This window comes from Bos mutus, chromosome 22, assembly GCF_027580195.1.
Source record: "Bos mutus isolate GX-2022 chromosome 22, NWIPB_WYAK_1.1, whole genome shotgun sequence".
Lineage (NCBI taxonomy): Eukaryota > Metazoa > Chordata > Mammalia > Artiodactyla > Bovidae > Bos > Bos mutus.
In genome coordinates this window covers 3,227,678-3,250,651 of record NC_091638.1, presented here as the reverse complement: position 1 = coordinate 3,250,651, position 22,974 = coordinate 3,227,678, and the positions used below count along the sequence as shown (strand labels likewise).

At 46.9% G+C, this 22,974-nt stretch overlaps 1 protein-coding gene and 1 pseudogene across 2 annotated transcripts in view; both read right to left on the bottom strand.

Annotated features, from left to right (window-relative positions):
* Window positions 1-1,056, bottom strand: part of LOC102281766 (small ribosomal subunit protein uS2-like) — a 68,424-nt pseudogene extending 67,368 nt beyond the window's left edge.
* The window catches only part of LOC138983920 (CD99 antigen-like), a 211,582-nt gene extending 191,938 nt beyond the window's left edge, over window positions 1-19,644 (bottom strand). For both annotated transcript variants that reach the window (XM_070359412.1, XM_070359413.1), the window contains exon 1: window positions 18,855-19,644. In XM_070359412.1, the coding sequence (XP_070215513.1) occupies window positions 18,855-19,082 (228 nt within the window). In that variant the 5' untranslated portion in view covers window positions 19,083-19,644. The remainder of the gene's footprint in view (window positions 1-18,854) is intronic.
* Window positions 19,645-22,974: the final 3,330 nt, after the last annotated feature.

Sequence of the window (22,974 nt, the reverse complement as noted above, 5' to 3'; positions counted from 1 at the left end):
TTTTTAACACTTTTCATATCCATTGAATAAGGTTAAGCACTGTCTTTTTTCCAACGTGACTTACTTGGCTGGCCACCAATATTTTACAGGGTTAACTGTTCTTAGCCTTCTGGTGTGTTTCTAGAAAGAAACCATGTAAACTATTTGGGATACCATGTTTTTCTTGATTTGAAGTCATAAGCATGGATTAATCCACATTGTACAAGATAGGAAAATGCTTGTAGCAAAATTTAATACAAGTATAACAGCTACGGGATTTGAATTCACTGGTTTGGAAACAGGAAGCATATATATTTTGTCAGTGAGACAGAGAATCTTTGTTACAGTCTAAGAAAATTGTTTTTAGGGGGGACAATTCCCATCATCCACTTTCAAAGCAACAGAGGGAGTCACAGTGGGTATCAGTTTGTTAACAGCAAAGACAGTGCTTAGAATTTTTGGCTTAAAGAACTTTCTCCTTTGCAGCAGACTTGCTGCTTAGAATTAGATCTGACAAAAGGATGAATTAGCAGATTTGGGGTTCCTGACAACCCTGTAACAAGGACAAGTCTTAGACAGTCTCTGTTTAAACCTTCCCCTCAAAATATTCTCCTCATGAAGTATATACAAAGGCATAGTCCAAAAATCTAGAACATTCTCTGCCAAGGGCGTCCAGCTTTGGCACTGCTGACCTTTGGGGTCTGATGATTTACAGCTGTGGGAGGCCTGGACATCACAGGAAATGTGGCAGGATCCATGGCTTTTACCCACAAGATGCCAGGAGCATCCCATCCCTGACTGAGAACCACAAATATCTGCAGGTATTGCTGATATTTCAGGGGGCAAAGGGAAGACAGAATAGCCCCTGCTTGAGAATCATTCCTTAAGAGAAGGTTAGACCTTTATTTTTGTTATTATTTGATTGATTGATTGATTGATTGATGGCCACGCTGGGTCTTCCTTGCTGGGCTCGGACTCCTCCAGCTGTGGCAAGCCGGGACTGTGGCACCTGAGCTTCTCACCGCGGGCGCTTCTGCTGTGGAGCATGCGCTCTAGGTGCACGGGCTTCAGCAGCATGCTTAGTGGCATGTGCAATCTTCCCCGACCAGGGATTGAACCCATGTCCCCTGCACTGGCAGACTCTTAACCTCTGGACCACCAGGAAAAGTCCAAGATTATACCTTTAACTTTCCCAAAGATGGTTATTTGGTTTACCTATACAAACCAACTTATCCATACAGTTAGCAGCAAACCTATTCCCTTTTAAGAGAAAGCGGCTACGTATCTTTTCCCAGCTTTCATCATAACTGTGCTAAAAAGGAGAATACTTTGCTCAGAAAACTCCTCCAACTTAGTTTCTCTGGTTGTCATCTTCCACTGCAGCACCCAGATTTCCTCCTAAGTCTGATCAACATGGAGAAGGCACCACAGGCATCTACAGAGACCCTCTTTCAGCTCGGGGTCTTCCCAGCCTGCCCTGACTCCGCAGCGGTGAGGAACAGTCTCTTTTAACTGATCAGGGCCAAAGACTAAGCAGCCTGCATAAGCTGGAGAGCCCACTGCAATGAAGGGGTGCCTCGCACACTGACATTAACAGAATTTCTTATGACAGCGCCAACAGTTGGATGTGGTTGTTTTCCTTATGATCCTTTTAAATCCCCAATTCAATTACCAGGCTCATTTTTCTGATGAATCATCAGCAGAGAACCAGGCTGTCTTTTAGAGAGCGCCGTGACCCTCAGCTGAAACATCATTTCTGTTCGACTCTGTTTTACCTACTTGGCACTGAACAGACACTTAGTCTGGCCCTGAAGGTTAGCCCTGTCGAGAATCTGCAGTGTCTCTTACACAGCTGAAGAGAAAATGAAAAGGGAAAAACGCGACCAAACAACAGAGCAGCTGTGTGGCTACTACACTGTTGTCTCCACATTCGACGCCGTAGAGATGCAGATCTCCAATCCAGGCCACAGGAAAACTGATGCATCAAAATAAGAATCTCTCAGATATTTTCAAACATCACAGCAGCTGTGAGATGCTGGGTCCTCAGGATCGTTTTTCCCTCTGGAAGCTCCTTCTCTTTCCCTCTACCCTCCTCACCAGAGGGATCCATACCAGCAAGGTGACATCTGACATGTTGACACTGACGCAGAGACCACATCCTGTAGAATCCAAGGCCCGTGCCACGAATGAGGGGGTTTCTTGGAATTCCAAAATTGTCTGAAAATTTAAATAGGAGAAAAAATGGACAGGTGCCTGCCCAGCATTTAGGCTGTGACTCCCAGCTGAGGGCCTTTGTTAGAGCAACGCACAGGTAACTCTACACACTATGAGTGGTGTGCGTGAGAAGGCTCTGTGCTTATAGCAAGGAGGCTCCAGGGACTGAAAATCCAGTCGTGACTTGATTTTCCCGTTTGTGCACCTTGTTAGGTTCCAAGGGGTTTGAAGCTGTTGACATCACTGCCACCACGATCCCATCTTTGCACCCTCAGCATCCTGGGGGTAAGATGTGAGCCTCCCAATGCTCAGGCCTCCGGATTCAGCTGGTCTCCCGTCCTCAGTGCAAACAGGAGGAAGAAGGTAACAGCTAACAAGCAATTGTCGTTGCCTTGGCTACGACTCCCAACTTTTGGCAAATGTATCAATCCTCCTATACCTCTGTGATTTTACTACTTGCTTAAATAATACCTAAAAATACCGAAAAGGTGCTGCTATTACTGACAGACCTGTGCCTTTTTCTTCCTGCACTTCTGTTCTCAGCTATACCCTCGCACACTGGCCCTTGGACAGAGGGGAGCACTCACATCCTCACCCTGTTTCTAGGCTCTGCCACCTCCTGACTGTGGAGCCCGGGGACCTCCCAGCGAACTGCATGTGTAAATAAGAAGAGCTCTAAATCACTTCCAGGGCTCATTCAAATTGTCATCCTGGCTCACAAGGAGCAGAAGCACCAAGTCCTCTCTGAGGCCTCTTCCCAACTCACTTCCTGCTGATACTCCTTGGATGTGCTAGACAAAGGCACAGCAGCCCCATGTTTGAGTCTTTAGAAACAATTCCCCAGTCCGTCCTCCAACCTCAAAAAGACCCCTTTTCTCACTCAAGAATGAAAAAAGAAACAGCAATACAAAAGCAGCTAAAAAGGTAGCCTTCATCCGATTTTCAAAATTCATGTCCTCTTTTCCTTATTTACCCATCCTTAAAGCCACTGGTAATCAAAATGTACTTGGAATTTTGCTGAGTGAGACAGAAGAAGAACAGGACACCATAAGGGTGTAACTTTGGAACTTCGCGCTCTTGTGAAGTGAAAGTCACCAGTTATGTCCAACTGTTTGCGACCCCATGCGCCATACAGTTCATGGAACTCTCCAGGCCAGAATACTGGAGTGGGTAGCCTTTTCCTTCTCCAGGGGATCTTCCCAACCCAGGGATCAAACCCAGGTCTCCTGCGTTGCAGGCAGATTCTTTACCAGCTGAGCCACAAGGGAAGCAAAGATGAGCACTCTTAATCCATTACATAATTTGGAGATTATTCCCTGAATGGTTGTTGCAAACATAGGAGCTCTGTAATGACACTGGGTTTCCCTGCCTGTGTGTTCTAACAAGTACCACCGCAATAAGCCCATAGTGTGAGAACAGTCATCAGTAAATGGCAAAAAGGAAGTGTTAGTGTGGTTCAACTGCCCACTAATAATGGCTCTGAACTTGGGTAATAGAAAAAGCCATTTCTTGGAGCCACTTTACCAGAGACGGTTTGCTATAATGGCTGGGGACAAATACCAAGATTTACTGGAACACCTGAGTAAAAATTGTAAACCATGAGTCAAAGGTTTTGAATGAGATCTGGCTTTGAGCAGCCTCTATACACAATAATATAAGTAGTTCAGAAACAATTTGCAAGCAATTCACCAAGCACTTAAAGCAAACCCCAGGAAGTTGTATGTAAAATCTGCATCCCTGTTGAAAGAGTGCTTTCAGAGCATTTCAGAGGGATTTCAGTCAAACAGGCCAGGGCAGAAGAGGTACAGTCGTCCTCTACCACACTGCTGTTCAGCAGATCTTCCTGCAAGGACAGAAATGCCCTCTGTCTCCACTGCCCAATGCTGTAGCCATTGAGCATCTGAAGTGTGCTAAACAGATAAAGAACTGAATTTTTTATTCTAGTTACACTCACATGGAAATAGCCACAGGTAGTCTAATGACAGCCATATAGGATAATGCAGGTCTAGAAAATAAGGGCAAGGGTGCTGTGTTGAGGACTGAGTGTCTGGTGGGGACAGTGAGGAGGCTTCTGGAGGAAAGCTGTCAGCCCAGGACAAGGACCACACCAGCTCCATCTTGCCAGCCACCACAGCTAGCCATTACTGAGTGCCTGCTCCCAAGGCAAGGCTGACATCATTCAGAAAGTGTACTATGGAATGTACTATGTTAGGGTTGGAGAAATAGCTATGAAAAAGACAGGCGTCATCTGCCTTCATAGCTTACGTTAAATCGCTAATGATACAACTAAGAATGTATGATCAACATTGCTAATTATAAGAAATACAAATCAAAACCACAATGAGGTCCCACCTCACACCAGTCAGAATGGCTACCATTTAAAGTCTACAAATAATGAAAGCTGGAGATGGTTGTGGAGTAAAGAGACCCATCCTACATACTGGTGGCAATGTTGACTGGTATAGCCACTATGGACTGGCACATTCAAAATACGGGATTAGCAAAAAAAAAATCATTCAGGATTGTCATAAGATTTACAGGAAAACCTGAATGAACTTTTTGGCCAACCCAATAGTATGGCAATTCCTCAAAAAACTAAACATAGAGTTGCCATGTGATCCAGCAATCCCACTCCAGGGCATGTATCCTGACAAAACTGTGATTTGAAAAGATATATGCCCTCCTATGTGCACAGCACTATTCAAAACAGCCAAGACATGGAAGCAAGCTAAATGCCTGACAGATGAGCGGATAAAGAAGATGCGGGAAGCATACACAACAGAATAATATGCAGCCAGCAAAAGGAATGAAGTAACGCCCTTTGCAGCTACACGCACACAACTAGAGATCATCATCCTAAGTGAAGTCAGACAGAGAAGACAAAAACCGTATCATATCACTTAAATGTGGAATTTGAAACACAACACAAGCGAACCTATCTACACAACAGATACAGACTCACAGACAGAGAACAGACTGTGACTGCCGGGAGACGGGGCGGGGAGGGGAGAACAGGACTGGAGTTTGGGATTAGCAGATGTAAACTATTATATATAAAGTGAATACACAATAAGATCCTACTGTACAGCACAGGGAACTATATCCCTACGCTATATAGCATACCAACCACGGTTTATATCCTGTGATAAGCCATAATAAAAATATGAAGACTATGAAAAATATATATATATGTGTATAACTGGGGCTTACCTGGTGGCTCAGACAGTAAAGAATCCACCTGCAATGCAGAAGACTTGGGTTCAATCCCTGGGTTGGAAAGATCCCCTGAAGAAGGGAATGGCAGCCCACTCCAGTATTCTTGCCTGGAGAATCCCATGGACAGAGGAGCCTGGCAGGCTACAGTCCCCGGGGTCACAAAGAGTTGGATACAACTGAGCAACTAAGCACAGCAGGTATAACTGAGTCACTCTGCTGTACATAATCAATGAACACAACACTGTAAATCGACTATACTTTCATAAATATTTTTTTAAATTTTCCTAAGGAATGTCCGTACCCTATCAGCAGGGACCTGACTGATGGAGTCAACAGGGAAGGTAGTAATAAGGGAGCACATCCTTGAACTGAATTTTGCAGGATGAGTAGGAATCAAGTGACGGTGGGGGGACAGGCGGCCACAGGAAGCGTCTTGGCCACAGGTCAGCTCTACTGTCATCCAGAGAATAAGCAGAGTGGAGACAACTGTCTGGGTCAGTCGGTGAAGTCCCAGAGGAACACTGCAGCCTGAACCCAGCCCCAAGGACCCCCGTCACCTGGGCATCCGGTGCCACCCGAGGTGCCCCCCGAGGAAGACCACACACTCCCCAGGACCCCGACTCCCAGCACCTGTGACTCTAACGGGATACCTTTTTGCTCAGTTCTTTAAATAGGGTCCCAGAAAATCACGGGGGAAACTCGTTTGTCCCACAAAACCAGAGACACACACATACACACTCACCCTCAGACTTGTGTAAGAGTTTACAGAAGGTTTTGCCCCAGTACTATCAAATTGGAGTTTCTAGTTCAGACAGTTCTTAGAAAAGTAAAACTCTTATCCCCACCTCACAGCTGGGGACCCCGAGGCACAAAGGAAACGTGAGTGTTTGAGAGCTCACTTAGAAGGGCGGAGGCAAGGCCCGGGGCCACACCAGCCAAGTCCCAGGTCTCCCGAAGCAGGGCAGCCCCTTCCTACTGAGGCCCTTTGGGGAAACACCACGTCGGGGAAACCACGTCGGATGCTTTGCAACACAAACCCTTGCAGCCACGCAGTTTTTTTAGAAATCATTTGTTGGGGTGATTTTTTTTCCCTGCTGGAGAAGGCAAACCTTGAAAAAGCCTTCAGTCCTCCAGCCAGGAAGACCTCTGGGCTCACTTTCCAAAGCACACTGACTTCCTGGTTGGAGGCCTTGGGGAGCTTCCCTGCAAAGTCCTAAAGCCACTTACTCAGAGAGGTGATGCTGTTCATCCAATTCAAACCCACAGCCTCGCTTTGAACTATTGTTTCAGCCCATGTGGAGAACCTGGAATCCTTCACAGGCCTCCTTACTTCCAAAATGCCATGAGTCATTTTCATAGTCACGGAGAGGATGCCCCAAAGCCCTTTCAACAGTGACATCTCCAAGAGCCTGTAAGGACCCGCACACTCTACGGGGTGTGTGTAATCGGGGTGACCAACCATCCCAGTTCAGTTGGAACCCAGGGTTTCCTGGAATGGAGCAAATTGTTCTGTTCTGGTTGATTCAATCCTCACAACACTCAGCTGTGTGGTAAGGGGGCTTCTCCATCATCTTTACTGATAAGAGAATCCGAACTAGGGCCTTCGCAGGGTTTGCCCAAGAAACAAAATTGGGGTTTGCAATAAGCTCTGATATCCCAGGGATTAGCCCTACCCTGGCCCCCTGGGTGCGTACAGCTGCCAGAGACAGGCATCCTTGGGTCTTGACAGGTAGGGGATATCCCAAACTTTCCACATCTTTGGAGAACCCTCATTCTTCCACCTTATGAAGTGGATAGGACTTTTTTTCTTTTCTTTTTACTATTTTTAAAAATTTATTTATTTTTTGGACTTTTTTTTTTTTTTTTACTATTTTTAAAAATTTATTTATTTTTAATTGAAGGATAACTGCTTTACAATATTGGCTTCCTTTCTGCCATACATGGCAAGCAATGGAGATGCAGACGTGAAAGGACTTTTTCAGGACTGAATACCTGGAGCTCTTTTGCCCTCAACTCAACGTCCTGATTTGCACGTCAGTGGTGACTGTCATTTCACCCGAGGGCTGCTTTTACAGCATCTAGAGCAGTGCAGGCAGACAGGGCTGGCAAACTAGCGGGAAACTGCGGAGAAAGCCTGGAGTCGCGCCTGGTGAGGTGGAACGACTGAGTCAGTAGGCTTACATTTAAGGTCTTCCTCTGCCATGTCCTAGCTGTGTGACCTCAGGGCTAATAACAGTTATTTCACAGGATTGCTATGGCGTCTGGAATGAGATGACCTGACGTGAGCCCACCCTCCTCCATGACTGGCACTGGATAAATGCCCAGTAAACGTTAGCTCACCAACAACCCTCAAGAAACTCAAAAATGTCCCTTGCTTTGTAAGCTCCTCAGACTTCTACCAGGGTTTCTGAAGCCAAAACCTATGTTGCTGGGAGAAATATCAATAACCTCAGATATGCAGATGACAGCAGAAAGTGAAGAAGAACTAAAAAGCCTCTTGATGAAAGTGAAAGAGGAGACTGAAAAAGTTGGCTTAAAGCTCAACATTCAGAAAACGAAGATCATGGCATCTGGTCCCATCACTTCATGGGAAATAGACGGGGAAACAGTGGAAACAGTGTCAGACTTTATTTTTTGGGGCTCCACAATCACTGCAGATGGTGATTTCAGCCATGAAATTAAAAGACGCTTACTCCTTGGAAGGAAAGTTATGACCAACCTAGATAGCATATTCAAAAGCAGAGACATTACTTTGCCAACAAAGGTCCATCTAGTCAAGGCTATGGTTTCTCCAGTAGTCATGTATGGATGTGAGAGTTGGACTGTGAAGAAAGCTGAGTGCCGAAGAATTGATGCTTTTGAACTGTGGTGTTGGAGAAGACTCTTGAGAGTCCCTTGGACTGCAAGGAGATCCAACCAGTCCATTCTGAAGGAGATCAGTCCTGGGATTTCTTTGGAAGGAATGATGCTAAAGCTGAAACTCCAGTACTTTGGCCACCTCATGTGAAGAGTTGACTCATTAGAAAAGACTCTGATGCTGGGAGGCATTGGGGGCAGGAGGAGAAGGGACAGAGGATGAGATGGCTGGATGGCATCACTGACTCGATGGACGTGAGTCTGAGTGAACTCTGGGAGTTGGTGATGGACAGGGAGGCCTGGCGTGCTGCGATTCACGGGGTCACGAAGAGTCAGACACGATTGAGCGACTGAACTGAACTGAACTGAAACCTATGTGAAAACAATAGATTCTATCAATAATAAGATACAAACAACCTATATGGAAAAAAAAAAGAACAGGCCAAAGATTGGAACAAACTTTCTCCCCAAAGAAACCTACAGATGACAAATCGGCTCAGTAGCTGTTCAACATCATCAGTTAATAGGGGAATACCCACTGAGGCCACAGTGAGACGTCATCACACACCTACTGGAAGGACAAAGATTAAAGATTCTGACAAAGGCAAGTGTTGGCAGTCATGTGAAGCAACTGGAATTCTCACTCATCCCAACCAAATGGTGGCAACACAAGGTCTCAGCACATTTTTTTTTAATTTTTTATTTTTTTTTAATTTTATTTTATTTTTAAACTTTATAATATTGTATTAGTTTTGCCAAATATGGAAATGAATCCGCCACAGGTATACATGTGTTCCCCATCCTGAACCCTCCTCCCTCCTCCCTCCCCATACCATCCCTCTGGGTCATCCCAGTGCACCAGCCCCAAGCATCCAGTATCGTGCATCGAACCTGGACTGGCAACTCGTTTCATACATGATATTATACATGTTTCAATGCCATTCTCCCAAATCTTCCCACCCTCTCCCTCTCCCACAGAGTCCATAAGACTGATCTATACATCAGTGTCTCTTTTGCTGTCTCGTACACAGGGTTATTGTTACCATCTTTCTAAACTCCATATATATGCATTAGTATAGTGTATTGGTGTTTTTATTTCTGGCTTACTTCACTCTGTATAATAGGCTCCAGTTTCATCCACCTCATTAGAACTGATTCAAATGTATTCTTTTTAATGGCTGAGTAATACTCCATTGTGTATATGTACCACCAGATGGCAGCAACACAAGGTCTCAGCACATTTTGAACAGCTGCTCATGAAAAGAGACTGGCAGCTTCCTATAAACACCCTTAACGCACGACTCAGCAGTCTCACTCCTGGGAATTCACGCAAGAGAAATGAAAATCAGTGGCCCATAAAAAAAATTATAGGAGCTTTATTCATAAAGGCCAAAATTCTGTAAAGAACCCAAATATCCATCAACAAGTGAATGGATAAACAATATATCCATACAACAAAATAAGACCCGGTAAGCAAAAGCAACCGCTGATACACATCAAGGTGAGTGACGATCAAATACGTTTTGTGAAGCAAAAGAAGCCTGATGAAAACACTACATACTCTTTGACTTCACATGAAATTATAGAAAATGTCATAATTTTCATAATGTTATGGGGTGAAGGGATTATCTGTTGAGAGACACACGGGAACCCTTTGAGGGCAACAAAACCCTTCCACATCCTGTGTGGGGAGGTGGCTTCATAGGTGTGTGTGTGTGTGTGTGTGTGTGTGTGTGTGTATGCACGCATACGCACTCAGTTGCTCAGTCGTGTCTGACTCGTTGTGACCCCATGGACTATAGCCTGCCAGACTCCTCTGACTATGAAATTTTCTAGGCAAGAATACTAGAGTGGGTTGCCATTTCCTACCCCAAGGGGTCTTCCCGACCCCGGGATCAAACCCAAGTCTCTCGAGTGTCTCGCATTGGCAGGCAGGTTCTTTACCACCAGTGCCACCCGGGAAGCCCCTCACGGATGTAACGTTTGTCAAAACTCATTGAGCTGTGCACTTTAAAAGGGTGAATTTTACTGTCTATAAATTAAGCCAGGACTTCTCTGGTGGTCCAGTGGTTAAGAATCTGCCTGCCAACGCAAGGGACATGGGTCTGATCCCTGGGCCAGGAAGATTCCACGTGCTGTGTGGCAACTGAGCTCATGCACCACAGCTACCGAGCCCATGAGCTGCAAGTACTGACGGCCACGTGCTCAAGAGCCTGCGTTCCACAGCAAGAGGAGCCGCCGCAATGAGAAGCCTGCACACCATAACCAGAGAACAGCCCTGACTCATGGCAACTAGCGAAACCTACACACAGCAATGCAGACCCAGGGGACCCAAAAGTAGATCGATGTTTAAAACACCAGTTGATCGCTTTCAGAAAAATAATACAAAAATAAATATTTCTTTAGGAAAAAAAGTGATTGTGAAATATAGGGGATCTGACCTGGGGCGGGAGAATGCAAGCCTGGGGAAAGGGTGAGATGGGAGCCTGGGACGGACGGGTGGACTGACCTGCCACCAGTTTTGGTGAAGGGACATGACCTGGGCCTTCAGTTACTGGGAGAGCAAACCAAGAAAACAGGTCACTCACTGGTCCGTGTCTCACAGTCTCCTTCCATCCAGCTACTTGGCCAGATAGGGCAACACGCTATCTTAATGATGTGTGGAAGGGCCTCACTTGTGAAAAAGGAGCTGGTAGAGTGGCTGCACCAACCATGCCCTCAGGAATGGTTCTACCTCGGCTCAAGAAACCTTTAAAAACGCATAAGACAATGTCCTACTCTAAGAAGACGGACCCCCTTCCCACCGATTTAACTGCACCAAAACTGCACCGGGAGAAAAGGAAGGGTATCTCAGTAAAAGTACCTCCTCCACGAGCACAGGCCACCACCCGTGCATGCCAGCAGTGCCCAGACCCCGAGCACCAGGGCACAGAGGGCCACAAAGGGTGCAGACAGTAAGGCCAGGGGGCGGGGCAGGAGGGCACGGACCCGACAGTAAGGCCAGGGGGCAGGGCAGGAGGGCACGGACCCGACAGTTAGGCCAGGGGGCGGGGCAGGAGGGCACGGACCCGACAGCCAAGGCTGGGGGGCTGGGGACTGTGCTGGGGGAAGCCTCTACCTATTCCTTCCCAGGAAAGGCTACTCTGTTCTGAAATAAGTTCCATTTATTATTAATAGCTCTTGTGCTTATGTCTTCTATTCAGGCAATGATGCAATGTCCTCTCCTTAGTGAAAGCTGCTCAGTCATGTCCGACTTTTTGTGACCCCATGGACTATACAGTCCATGGAATTCTCCAGGCCAGAATACTGGAGTGCGTAGCTGTTCCCTTCTCCAGGGGGATTCTTCCCAACCCAGGGATCAAATCCAGGCCTCCCACACTGCAAGCAGATTCTTTACTGTCTGAGCCACCAGGGAAGCCCTTGTCAAGCAATAAACTGGAGTTAATTCTGTCTCCTCAGTTCCTTCTAATGTATGGATCCATTAAATTCCCACCTTGAGGAAGGAGACAGGGTCAAGCATGCACTCTCAACTCACTCTTAACCAGAGGGCATCCCAACGTTCTGCTGCCATCGTGGGCCTCCACGAGAAACACACCTCTAGCTATGCCTCCGCAGATCCTGTGCAGAGTTTCTGAACCTTTCTCAGCCCTCCTGACAGTGGACACCCTTCCTACATTTCCTGCACTCCTTCTCCCCCGAGACTCCGCTCCATGCAGCCTGTCACAGAGGCTCCTGTTCTCGGCTCTCTGCTGGCGCTCAGCTCCTCGGAGCATCAGGGGCTGGGGACAGGTGTGTGGCCTCCGTGCAGCTATGGGTTTCTCTCTTTCAGTTTTGCAATCCCAGGGTCTAAGGAAGGGCTTGCTGTGCTGAATGGACACGCCCAGTCAGGAGTCACAGATGGCTATTCACTGGGTACCCACTGTGTGCCAGGCCTGGTGCTGGAACAGTGAGTGCGCCCAGGAGTGAACAGCTTTCCCCCACATCTGCCACAACAGTGAGAAACACACAGTCCGGGGTGCCTCCTCCTGCAGAAACTAAGGTCCCGATGTGAGGACAGAGAGACTGGGACACATAGATTCTAAGTCAAAGAGAAAGCTGCAGGGATTTGAGCAGGAAACCAACCTGCTTTAACTTGAGGGCAGACGAAAACACGATAGTAGAGATGAGAGTTCATGGCAGGTCTATGTTTTAAAACATCAGGGCTGCATCACATTCATCCTCAGATTATCTGCTCAGCAGATGGGAAATGCATCATTAATTTCATTTTATTAGTGGGGAAAATTAAGAATTCTGAATTTCGGAAGCAGATGCCGTGTCTTAGACTAAAGGGTCTTCAAGTGCCAGCTCTGTGTTTGCGCAAGTCACTTCTTACGAGCCCCAAATTTCCACCTGGAAACACGTGGGAGGCCACCCACTGCAATCCAGTCTCCTAATTCTGGGGGTCTCACATGGCAAATCAGAATAAGGGGCAAGTCCTCTGCCCCCCTCTTCCTGTATGTAAGCTACAGATTGCAACATTTTCTCTGTATTTTCTTTTCAAATTGTTCTTGTTCAGTCACTAAGTCATGTCCAACTCTTTGTGACCCCACAGACTGCAGCCCGCCAGGCTTCCCTGTCCTTCACTGTCTTCCAGAGTTTGCTCAAATTCATGTCCGTTGAGTGGGTGATGCCATCCAACCATCTCATCTTCTGTCACCCCCTTCTCCTCCCGCCCTCAATCTTTCCCAGCATCAGGGTCTTTTAAAATGAGTCAGTTCTTTGCATCAGTTGGCCGAAGCATTGGAGTTTAGGAAATCAGTGCAAAAAACAATTCCAGGTTCTTGGATAAGTTCACTGTCTGGCTCTCTTTTTCTCTTTCCCTCTATTTCTCTCTTTTTTTTTTTGACCTTCTCTTCTTACCCCTTTTCCTCTCCCCAACTCTCTGCCCAAAGAGAAGTTACACGGGTTGTCTTGCCCCTCATGTCCATTCCTCTGGGTCAGGTAACAGTACCTTGATTTTTACCCCATGAACTCTACCCCTTCCAAAGAATACAATTTGCCAGAACCTCTTATATGGATACCCACTGTCCCCAAGAAGCTGATATCTGACCTGAGGAAGGCCTGTTAGACAACTTTCCATGGATTCTGCTCATCAGAGTGACAGAAAGAAAAAAAAAAAAAAAAGTTGGAATTCACTCTTCTTATGTCTGTGCCCTCAGGAGACCATTCATCATTCTCTATTACTCGGTGCTTCTGAGAGTCCCTGGCTTCAGGATTTCCCCAAAATCAGTTTTATCACTTTTCCTTTGATCCCATGATTATCTTGCAATCTTACCATAAAATACCTTTTTGCTCAAATGAAAGTCAGTTTCTGTTGCTTGCAATCAAGGAGTCCTAAAAGGTACAACTTTTCATCTCAATTATTTCTTTAAGCCTTAAAATTTGCCACCTACTTCAAAGAAACCACAAGTGTAATGTGTAAAAGCCGGGCAACCCACTTGCTCTATTATTGTCTTGCGTGTACCCCTGGGACCTGGGCTAGGAGCTGGGATCATCCCTCCTGGTCCTCCTTGGCTTTCCTGATGAGAGACACACAGTGTGTTGACAAGACAGGATAATGGATGTTTCTTTCCAAAGTCCTGCCCACCAGGAAAAGACTGGGGAATACCTCAAGATCCACAAAGTCAGAAACTGGTGTGATTGTAGAACAGCGTGTCTGCATCATTTTGAGTCCCACAACCCTTTGGGAAACTGAAAACTCTAGATGAACTTGGCCCCAACTCCTTCTCCTCTTCAGATCCATGGACCACAACAGCAATAATAATCATCACGATTATTAGTAATAATAACAGCTGAGCAATCAGTAGCTATGAAGCACTGAATCAAGAACTTTACATGTTTTATCTCACTTAACCCATACAGTAACCATAGGTGCGGTCACTATTATTACCCTATTTTAAAGATGAAGAGACAGATTTAAAAAGGGTAGGATTGAGAGCTTCCTTGGTGCTCCAGTAGCTAAGACTACATGTTCCCCAATGCCAGAGGTTGCAGGCCCATCCCTGGTAAGGGAACTCGATTCCACATGTCACAACTTAAGACCCAATGCAGCCAAAATAAAAAAATAAATATATATACATATTTTTTTAAATGTTTAAAAAGTAGGATCTTCTCTAAGGTTAGTTAGCTAGTGAAAGACAAGAGCCAAGACCAAATGTGGTCTTTGTGATTTCAATCTTCATCAGAAAGCCCACAATGATCACAGTGGCATCCTGCCTAATATGGGCAGGTTTCTGCTTCTGTGCTTGAAATCAGAGTTCTCCTGGCGGGCACAAGGCAGAAAGCAGAAGGCTTCCACTACTTTTCTTGCCAGGAGCAAACACCCACGGGGTTAAACATCAGAGTGAACTGTCCTGATTTTATCAATTGCCTCTTCTCGACTTGCCACTTGAGACTCTGCTGTCCTCTCTGTACTGACAAACCCTGTCTTACCAGGAGCAGGAATGCTTTTCAGGACAAAATGGAGAAGCAGACAAGTTCACAGCACTCAAGAGCTTTGCCAAAGTTGTAACTCCCACAGGGCTCAGGGCAATGCGGTGCAGAGCCCAGGGACCTCAGTCTAGGACTCTAGGAGCTGATCCTCCCTGCCGGCAACACGGCAAACAGTTAGCCTGAGGCTAAATCTAGCTCTTGAATACCCCTTCATAGGAATTTTCAACTGTTAAAAAAAAGTCTCAAGTCCTAGGAGGATAGAATGAAAAACACCGACATGTTACACACATTCATTCAATAAAACTGGACGAGATTAGCTAACAGTATCGCACTCGTGTTAATTTCTTTATTGTAATAAACAGGTCATGATTAAGTAGGATATGGACATTAGGGGAAGGTTGGTACAGGGAACTCCCAGACTTATCTTTGCAACTTTCCTATAAATTATTTCAGAACAAAAGGCTCTAAAAAATGGACTGGATCACAGACTCCTGACAGCATCCTCTGTGAGACTGACGATTTAGGTCAGTGTTACTGATGGGATGCAGGAAGGTGAGCATCTTGGGTTATGTCCATCAGTGAAGTATCACTGGGAGCAATAGCATGGATCTCTCCAGTCCAAATTACGAGAATAACATTTCCTGCAGACCAAACTTTTAATGAGAGCTGAACACAAAAGAGTTTGGTCAGGATATCTCATAGCAGTGCCATAAATACACACTTCTATACAGAACATCACAGTAATCGGTTTGTGTGTGTGTGGAAGAGAGAGAAGTGAGGTGAAAGAGGAAGGACAAGGGAGAATGCCTGAAGCCAAAGCAGACAAGAAAGGATCATTTATACCACTCAGCAGGGGCCAGTGGAAGAACCCACACATTTGTGAAAGCAACTTGGTAACACGGATGGAGTAAGAAACCCGGGGGGTTAGTCCTCAACACAAGGAACTTTACAAAAAAAATTTCCAAACAAAGTTTGGGAAATACCTATCCAAGAGTTACTGAGCACAAGCAAAGCATTTCAGAATGGTTTTAAAAACCACTAAAGGAATGGAACATGATAGCCTAAGGAAACTCTGCAAGACGGTTTTGAGAATGGTCCCATCCAGAGTTGAGAACACTTTCAAGGACCTGGAGGTCTCTGACTCAAGGGGAGGGACTGCTTAATCTTCGTCTGCAAGACTGGAGGAAAAGAGCTTGCCCAGGTGAGGGAAACTCCTTTCAGAAAGGAAGAAGTTCTTGAGGTGATGACTGAGGAAACTTCTCACCAGGTGCCCACAGGGCTCGCCACTTTATCTCTGGACGTCATCACCAGAACAGGAGACTGCCTTACCTCAAGGTAAGCCTGCCTTCAAGCCAGGGGACTGGTTGATTTAGGGTCTTCCCCAATTCGTGGAGTCAGAGCATACACAGCGTGTAGCTGCCACAGCATCTCCCTGAACAGCAGCTGCTAGAGAGGAATCAGGCCTTGTTATTCTAGAAGCAGAAAGCACCCATCACGTCATGAACTCTGGTGCAAAAAATCCCTTGACTGATCCAGTTTTCTAACCTTCCTTCCTATTTCAGAGACTTTCAGAGGACGTATGACCTGAACCTGCAATTTCAGAGACAAGCGGGTTTGGCATGAAGCTCCAATTTCTTTTCCAAGAAGACAACTGGGGTAAAGTCAGGAGAAAATAAAAGCATGGCCCCAAACCAGAATCTTGAAATAAATGCCTTGCACTCTGGGGGTGAGGGGACATTTAAAATAAATAATACAGTATTCAAAATTCATTTCTTATTACACTCATGAACAAGAAGCAAAAATAACCATCCAATACATTATATTTGTCCATTACTGTGTTTAAATCCTGCTGTGATTATCTCCCCAGTTTCACCCCAAGCAGCTACCACATTCCACTTTATCCTAGTTTGTCTTCCATTTATATCTTAGCAGAATAATTTGATCAGACACCCAAAAATGCTTCCTGCTAATGAAACCAGGATTTGCTGAGAAAAATCAATGTATAACCTGCCTTAGTAGACATCAAAGACAGAAAGAGTTAGTTATTGAAGTCTGAGACACAGCCACCATCCTCAGATCTTAGGACTGGTAGGAGAGTAGCAGATAATAGCAAAGGGTTAACTCAGCTGATTTCTGGGTAAAGAGAAGGATGGCAACATGATTTTTTGAGACAAACACCTGGAGGCAAAAAAAAAAAAAAAAGGAGTATTTGTTTCCACCACAAGAAATTGCAGACATACAGAAAGTCAGTCACATCAGTGGAATACTCAAATTTCTGCACATGCTAATTAGCAAAATGTAATCAACCCACTTTCCGTCCTCTCTTCACCTACTTGAGCATATATCATGCACAGGCTTCCTCACTCCCCACAACCCGCAGAACATCATACAGCTTGCGTGGTGCATCAGAGGGAAACAAATAAGAACAAATTTTTTGCTGATGGCAGGAATTTCTCATGCTCAGGGCATATGAACCAGCAACGTGGAAATGGCAACACAGGCTGTATATTTTAATGATTGCCCACACCTATTTTGCAAAAGACACTTGCAGTTCAATTAGATAACACGCTGCTCAGTTATGGTTATTTCATGAAACTGAGCACAGTCATTTCATGTGGTAAATATGCAGTCATGACAGAATTAGATATTCATCAAATCAAATGTGACTGAAAAGCTGAGGACATTAGAATATTAAAATTCCTCATAGTTCAGCAATGTAACTCCTATACGCATCACCCCAGCCCAGTCTAGAGTGTGTTCAGATGCCAGTTCCTTGGTAGAATGTCATGTTAAGTTACAATATAGATTTTGCTAGATAAACCACAATCTCAAGCCTTAGCTCAGTAATCCAAATGCAAAGCAAAATTTTGAAGATGTGTGAATAAAATCCTGTTAAGGGGAGCCAGTCTCCAGGTACAGAGAGGCATCATCCAATGTGATCCCAGCATATTTTGGATGTTGTTTAGTCCACTCACACCTTCGGAAAGGTGCCACCGAAGCCCAGGCAATCTCCAAGGAGGAACACATCATGCTTGAGTTCTTTTCTCACCAGAAACAGGGACTGTTTTCTTGAACACTTCCTCAAGTGAGCCACAGTTAGAAAGTATTTCCACTGACTCCTCTTTGGTTCCAATATTCTAATTTGTTGAACCAACTTTTCCCCAACATTCGCAGCCACTTTCAAAATGTATTAAGAAACACATGTACAGACTTTGCCGAGACACGACTGGCCGAGACACGACTGGCCGACACCAGCATTCACAAAACTCAACCCCAAGTGTGCATGGAGAAAGAACACCCTGCTCAGGGACCAAGTTGGAACTACACTCTAAGAACGTTCCCCCAAGGCATTATTTTCTATGCCACTTTCTCTCCTTTACAATTTTCTCAACAGGAAAAAACATCAGCACCAGAGAAGAGCATTTGAGCCATTTCTTCCTGGAACCCAATTACCTGAGGAGCTCCTCTCGCCACAGTCAGTAGCCTCTATCCCCGGGTCTACAATGACACAGCAGGGCTACAAAAGGTGTCCAGGGCTCACCTGCCGCCAGGCCCCTGTTCCCTGCCCTTCCCAGGCACGAGGATGCCAGGGGAGGAGCAGAGCAGGACCTCCAGCTTGGAGCTGGGTGAGGCAGAGCTCTCCTTTCTGCAGAAGAGCCAAACTTTGCTCCCACCGTTGTCATCTTTAGGTTGATGTCACCTCCCTACAAGGAGTCTCAGAAGCACTTGGCAGCTCAAGAAAACACGCTTCGCTTTGACCTAGATCATCCGCACAAGCCTTGGCTACACGGTGTGGGCGAGCACCGGTCCTCAACCCCGCTTTCCCGGGATGCTGCGCCCTGCCTGGCATCACATCGCCTGGACCAGGAGACTTTTCTCTGCACAAACACTTGACTACAAAAACCAGGACGGACTTTGCACACGCCTTCCAGGTCAGAAAGTCACTCTCACCCAGCGATCCCACATCATCTCACGCCTTCCCCACATCTGCAACCCCCACTGCCACCCCCACCTGGACGAGAGAGGGGGTGGGGGAGTGGAGAGGTTAAAGTGACAGCTATTACCAGAGCGTCTTGGTTTTGTTCACAAGGTGTCACAGCGCCAACGCGGGGACCTACCTTGCTCTCGCCCTTGTCGCCGCTGGGTCTCGCCTCGGGATCGTCGCTGTCCTCTGCGCCGGCACTCTCGCCGGGCGGTTCATCCGGAGCCGGATGCTGCGGAGGCAGCAGCGGGGGCTGGGGTTGGGGCTGGGGCGGCTGTGACGGCGCCTGGCAGGCTCCTCCAGCCCCCTGGGAGCGGGGGATGGGCTCCGGGCGCGGAGAAACTCCCTCCACATCCATCTCCATCTTCCCATTCACTGGAGGGCAAGACAAAAGCGGAGCGCAGACTTGGCAGCGGCGCCCGGCGGCGGCTTAGCTGCCCGCGGCACGCATGGCTCGCCGAGGAGGGGCCGCCTCTTGCGCGCCCTCCCTCCCGCCAGCCTTCGCCAGCGCGCCCCGCAGCTCTGCTCGCTGCTTGGCTCGGGCACCGGCAGCGCCGGCCCGGGGAGCGCGAGCAGCGGGGGCTGCGCGTCCTCGGAGTGGTGGCCTTCGGGCGCCCCCGGCAGTCCCGCTAAGCCGAGCGCATCCCGGCAGTGGCGACGCCTCCCAGCCGCGCGCCCAGCCCGAGGCCGCCCGGGGACTCGGTCCCCAGCCCGGCCTCCAGATCCTCGGCGCTTTCCAGCCTCTCCGGGGGCCCCTCGGCGTCTCCCCTCCCCTCCGCCTCGCAACAAAGTTACTGGAAGAACAATCGCGTCTCCGGGACCTGCGGGCGAAACTGACAAGAGAGGGGCCGGTCAGGTGTAAGTGAAACCCACCACCCCCGCCCGCTGACCAGGCTCCGACCCCTCACCCCGCCCTCTCCGGGCGAGGCAGGCAGGGCTTGGCGACCTGTGCCGGGCGACGGCAGAGCCCTGGGAGGAGGGGACCCGGCGGGGGACTGACGGCCAGGGCCCCCACCCCAACCCCGGGTGACCCCCGCCGCCACAGCGGCCTGGGCCCCTCCCTCGCTCCCTCCCGCGGCCGCGCGTGTCCCCAGGGTCACCCCTCCCGCGCGCACAGAGCATCCCCGCGCTCCCGTGGCCCCAAGCCGCCCTCAGCGCCGGAGGGCGAGGACCGGCAGGCGGTGGCAGAGGCCAGGCGGCAGTCCACCTACCCTCGCCTCGACCGGGTCGCGGGCGGCACCCGCAAGGGGTGAGGTCCCGCGCCCAGGGCGAGGACGCGAGTCTGGCGGCTAGCCTGAGTTCCACGTAAAGGTCTGCAGCGGAGGGGTGGGCGATGGGAGGGTAGTGGGGGCGGGGGGTGTGCGGAGAGAGAGGCGAGGGGTCGCGGCCGGGCATTGGCCGCCAGGTGCCCCCGTGGGCGCCAGCTTCCAGTCACCCCTCTGCGCTGGAAGGGCGCCCGTCCCCAGGCAGGGATCCGCCGAGGGGCGGGGACCCCGGGCCTGGAGGTGAGCTGCGTCTGTAAATCTAGAGAGACAGATGGGGAGGACAAGGATATTCTTGGGAATTCTTAGAGCGGGGCTCACCAACAGGCAGCTGATTAGGATGACTTCTACACTGAACACTCCTTGGTCCTGGGGAGCACTTTACAACTCCACAGGAAGTGCCAAGGCCAAGGCGACTCCGCACGCCCCAAAGGAACCTTCCAGCAGCTGTGGAGAGAAGTAGAGGATTATTAAGAAGCTGTTTAATAGTAAATAGAGCCCATTGTTCTGGGCTTTGAGTTCCATAATGCCCCCACATGGATCAGCAGATAAATGAACTCTCCGTGCATTTCTAAATAGAGCTTAGCTTCCCCCACCACCCCTCACCCCTTATGTGATGTATCACAGACTATGCTCGCCTCCTGAAACTGCAAAGTTGTCTTGTGACTGCTTTGCATTACTTAAAGACAACTTTGACAATTTCAAAACACACCGTCCAAATAGTGGCAGTTTCACGAGGACATGTCATTATGTCTTATCTCTCAGTGCAACTGATTCATCTCTGACTCTAAATATAATAGAAGTTAACTGCCCCTTTAATCAGGGCACAGTCAATCTGGATAATGCAATGTGAACATGCTTTTGAAAAGAAAAGTTTAGGGGTGAAATTATTCTTTTTCTTCAGAATTACGAAAAATTATATTTCAAGCTCATTTTCTAAATTGGGAGTTTGTTCAAAATAACACAAGCTTGCTTAAGTCTGACATTCACTATACTTTTTAAGTGACATTATGACCTCTCATGTGGTAATATGCCAGCCAAGAAAATATAGAGCTTCTGCCTTTAAAGAAGTCACTTAACTCTCCCTTTCTTCCCCAGTACATTGTAATCAATCAATCCTTATAGTATTTTTATAATGGTAAATTAGATGATCTGTGTAAAGTGCTTAGTAGAGTGCCTTAGGGCATAGGGAACACTCGGTGCCTGTTTTACTGAAAATAGTAAGATGATAGAAATTCACCACGAGCAATGCTCTGAGGACCTTGATTTAGGAAGAAGAAATTGCCAGTTTAATTAATCTTTTTTCTATAAATTATTCTAAAAGATATGTGGGATCTTCAAAGAATGAAGCCCCTTCTGAAGGCAGGAAGAAAGTCAGTGGTGTTCTGTGCAACAAAGTTCTAAATTTGACAGATTTTCATTTTATGTTGTAGAAATAAAAATTTATATATCAGTTCCAACAAGAGCTGGAATAACTGGCTGGAAGGTTATTATTCTTCCATGCTTGTTACTTCCAAAATGTGTTTGTGAACTTCAATGAAGAGCAAATCAAAACAAAGATACAATACTTCGACTGAATTTGTTCTAGATTTAGGCAAGTGCTTGTACAGGCTTCCATTGTTAAAGGCAAATATTTTTCCTTTCTCTGCCCTTCTATTTTTTGGGGGACACAGATTTTTTTTTTTTTTGCGTCTGTCATAAGTAAATACGGGCTCAGAAAATATATTACATTTCAAAACTGTTGATTGCACCTAATTATGCATGTAAATTGCTACTTCAAGCTTGCAGACAGCTTGCAACATTTTGAAAATTTTGCCCTGGTAGTCATCTGAGGTATTTATGTTACTATTTTGCTTTTGCCTTAAATGACTTCACTTCCCCATAAGCTTTCCATTAATGATGGGGCTATGAATAATTCCGACCTTTTGGTATCTTTCTTTTGGATGATTCAAGTGAGCAAATCAGCACTTTCAACAAAATCACCATTATCATCGTTTATACAAGACCACTTGATTTTTTGAATCACTGCAATGAGATTTACAAGAAGGTGTCCTGAAGAGTCATCTAGTCTCTTGTTACTCAAAATGTCATCAACAGACAAGCAGCGTCCCACCACCTGTGAAATACTGGGTCTCAGGCCTGGTCCGAGGCTGATAGCATCAGGGTCGACATTTTAACACAAGTTCTTCAAGTGATCCCTACCACAGTCCCTACCAATCAAGTCTGAGAAGTGCTGATCTAACACAGCATAGTTGGCCTTTCTCCTTTATAATTCTTTGGCACAGTTCCTCTAAAATACCACTTGGAAAGAAAAACACACTGTTGGACACATTTTTGTTTTGGTCAAAACATGACAGTCCCTTCCTACTCTCCCCTCGCCACCGAGGATCTGAGACCTGCATGTTTCATGATGAAAAATTACATCAAATAAAAATGAACCTATGCTGTATATCTCTGGTAATGAATTAGAAGTGTATACTTTTCTAAAATCAAAAAATGAACTAACCTGAAAGGGGACTTATACTTTACCTTGAATAACTATTAAATGCAAACTTGTGGAACTTAGTCCTTAAAAACTTGGTTAATTCTTGACTTCAGACGTGGAAGTCCAGTGTCCACTCTGCTGGTATTATTGACTGATACCTTCTGTTACAATGCAAGCAGAAACCACCGTTGGTGCCTGTGCCATGACAGTCAAAGCTACAATAATTAGGTGTGCAAATGGACTAAATTATATCAGATCAGATCAGTCGCTCAGTCATGTCCGACTCTTTGCAATCCCATGAATCGCAGCACGCCAGGCCTCCCTGTCCATCACCAACTCCCGGAGTTCACTCAGACTCACATCCATCGAGTCAGTGATGCCATCCAGCCATCTCATCCTCTGTCGTCCCCTTCTCCTCCTGCCCCCAATCCCTCCCAGCATCAGAGTCTTTTCCAATGAGTCAACTCTTCGCATGAGGTAGCCAAAGTACTGGAGTTTCAACTTTAGCA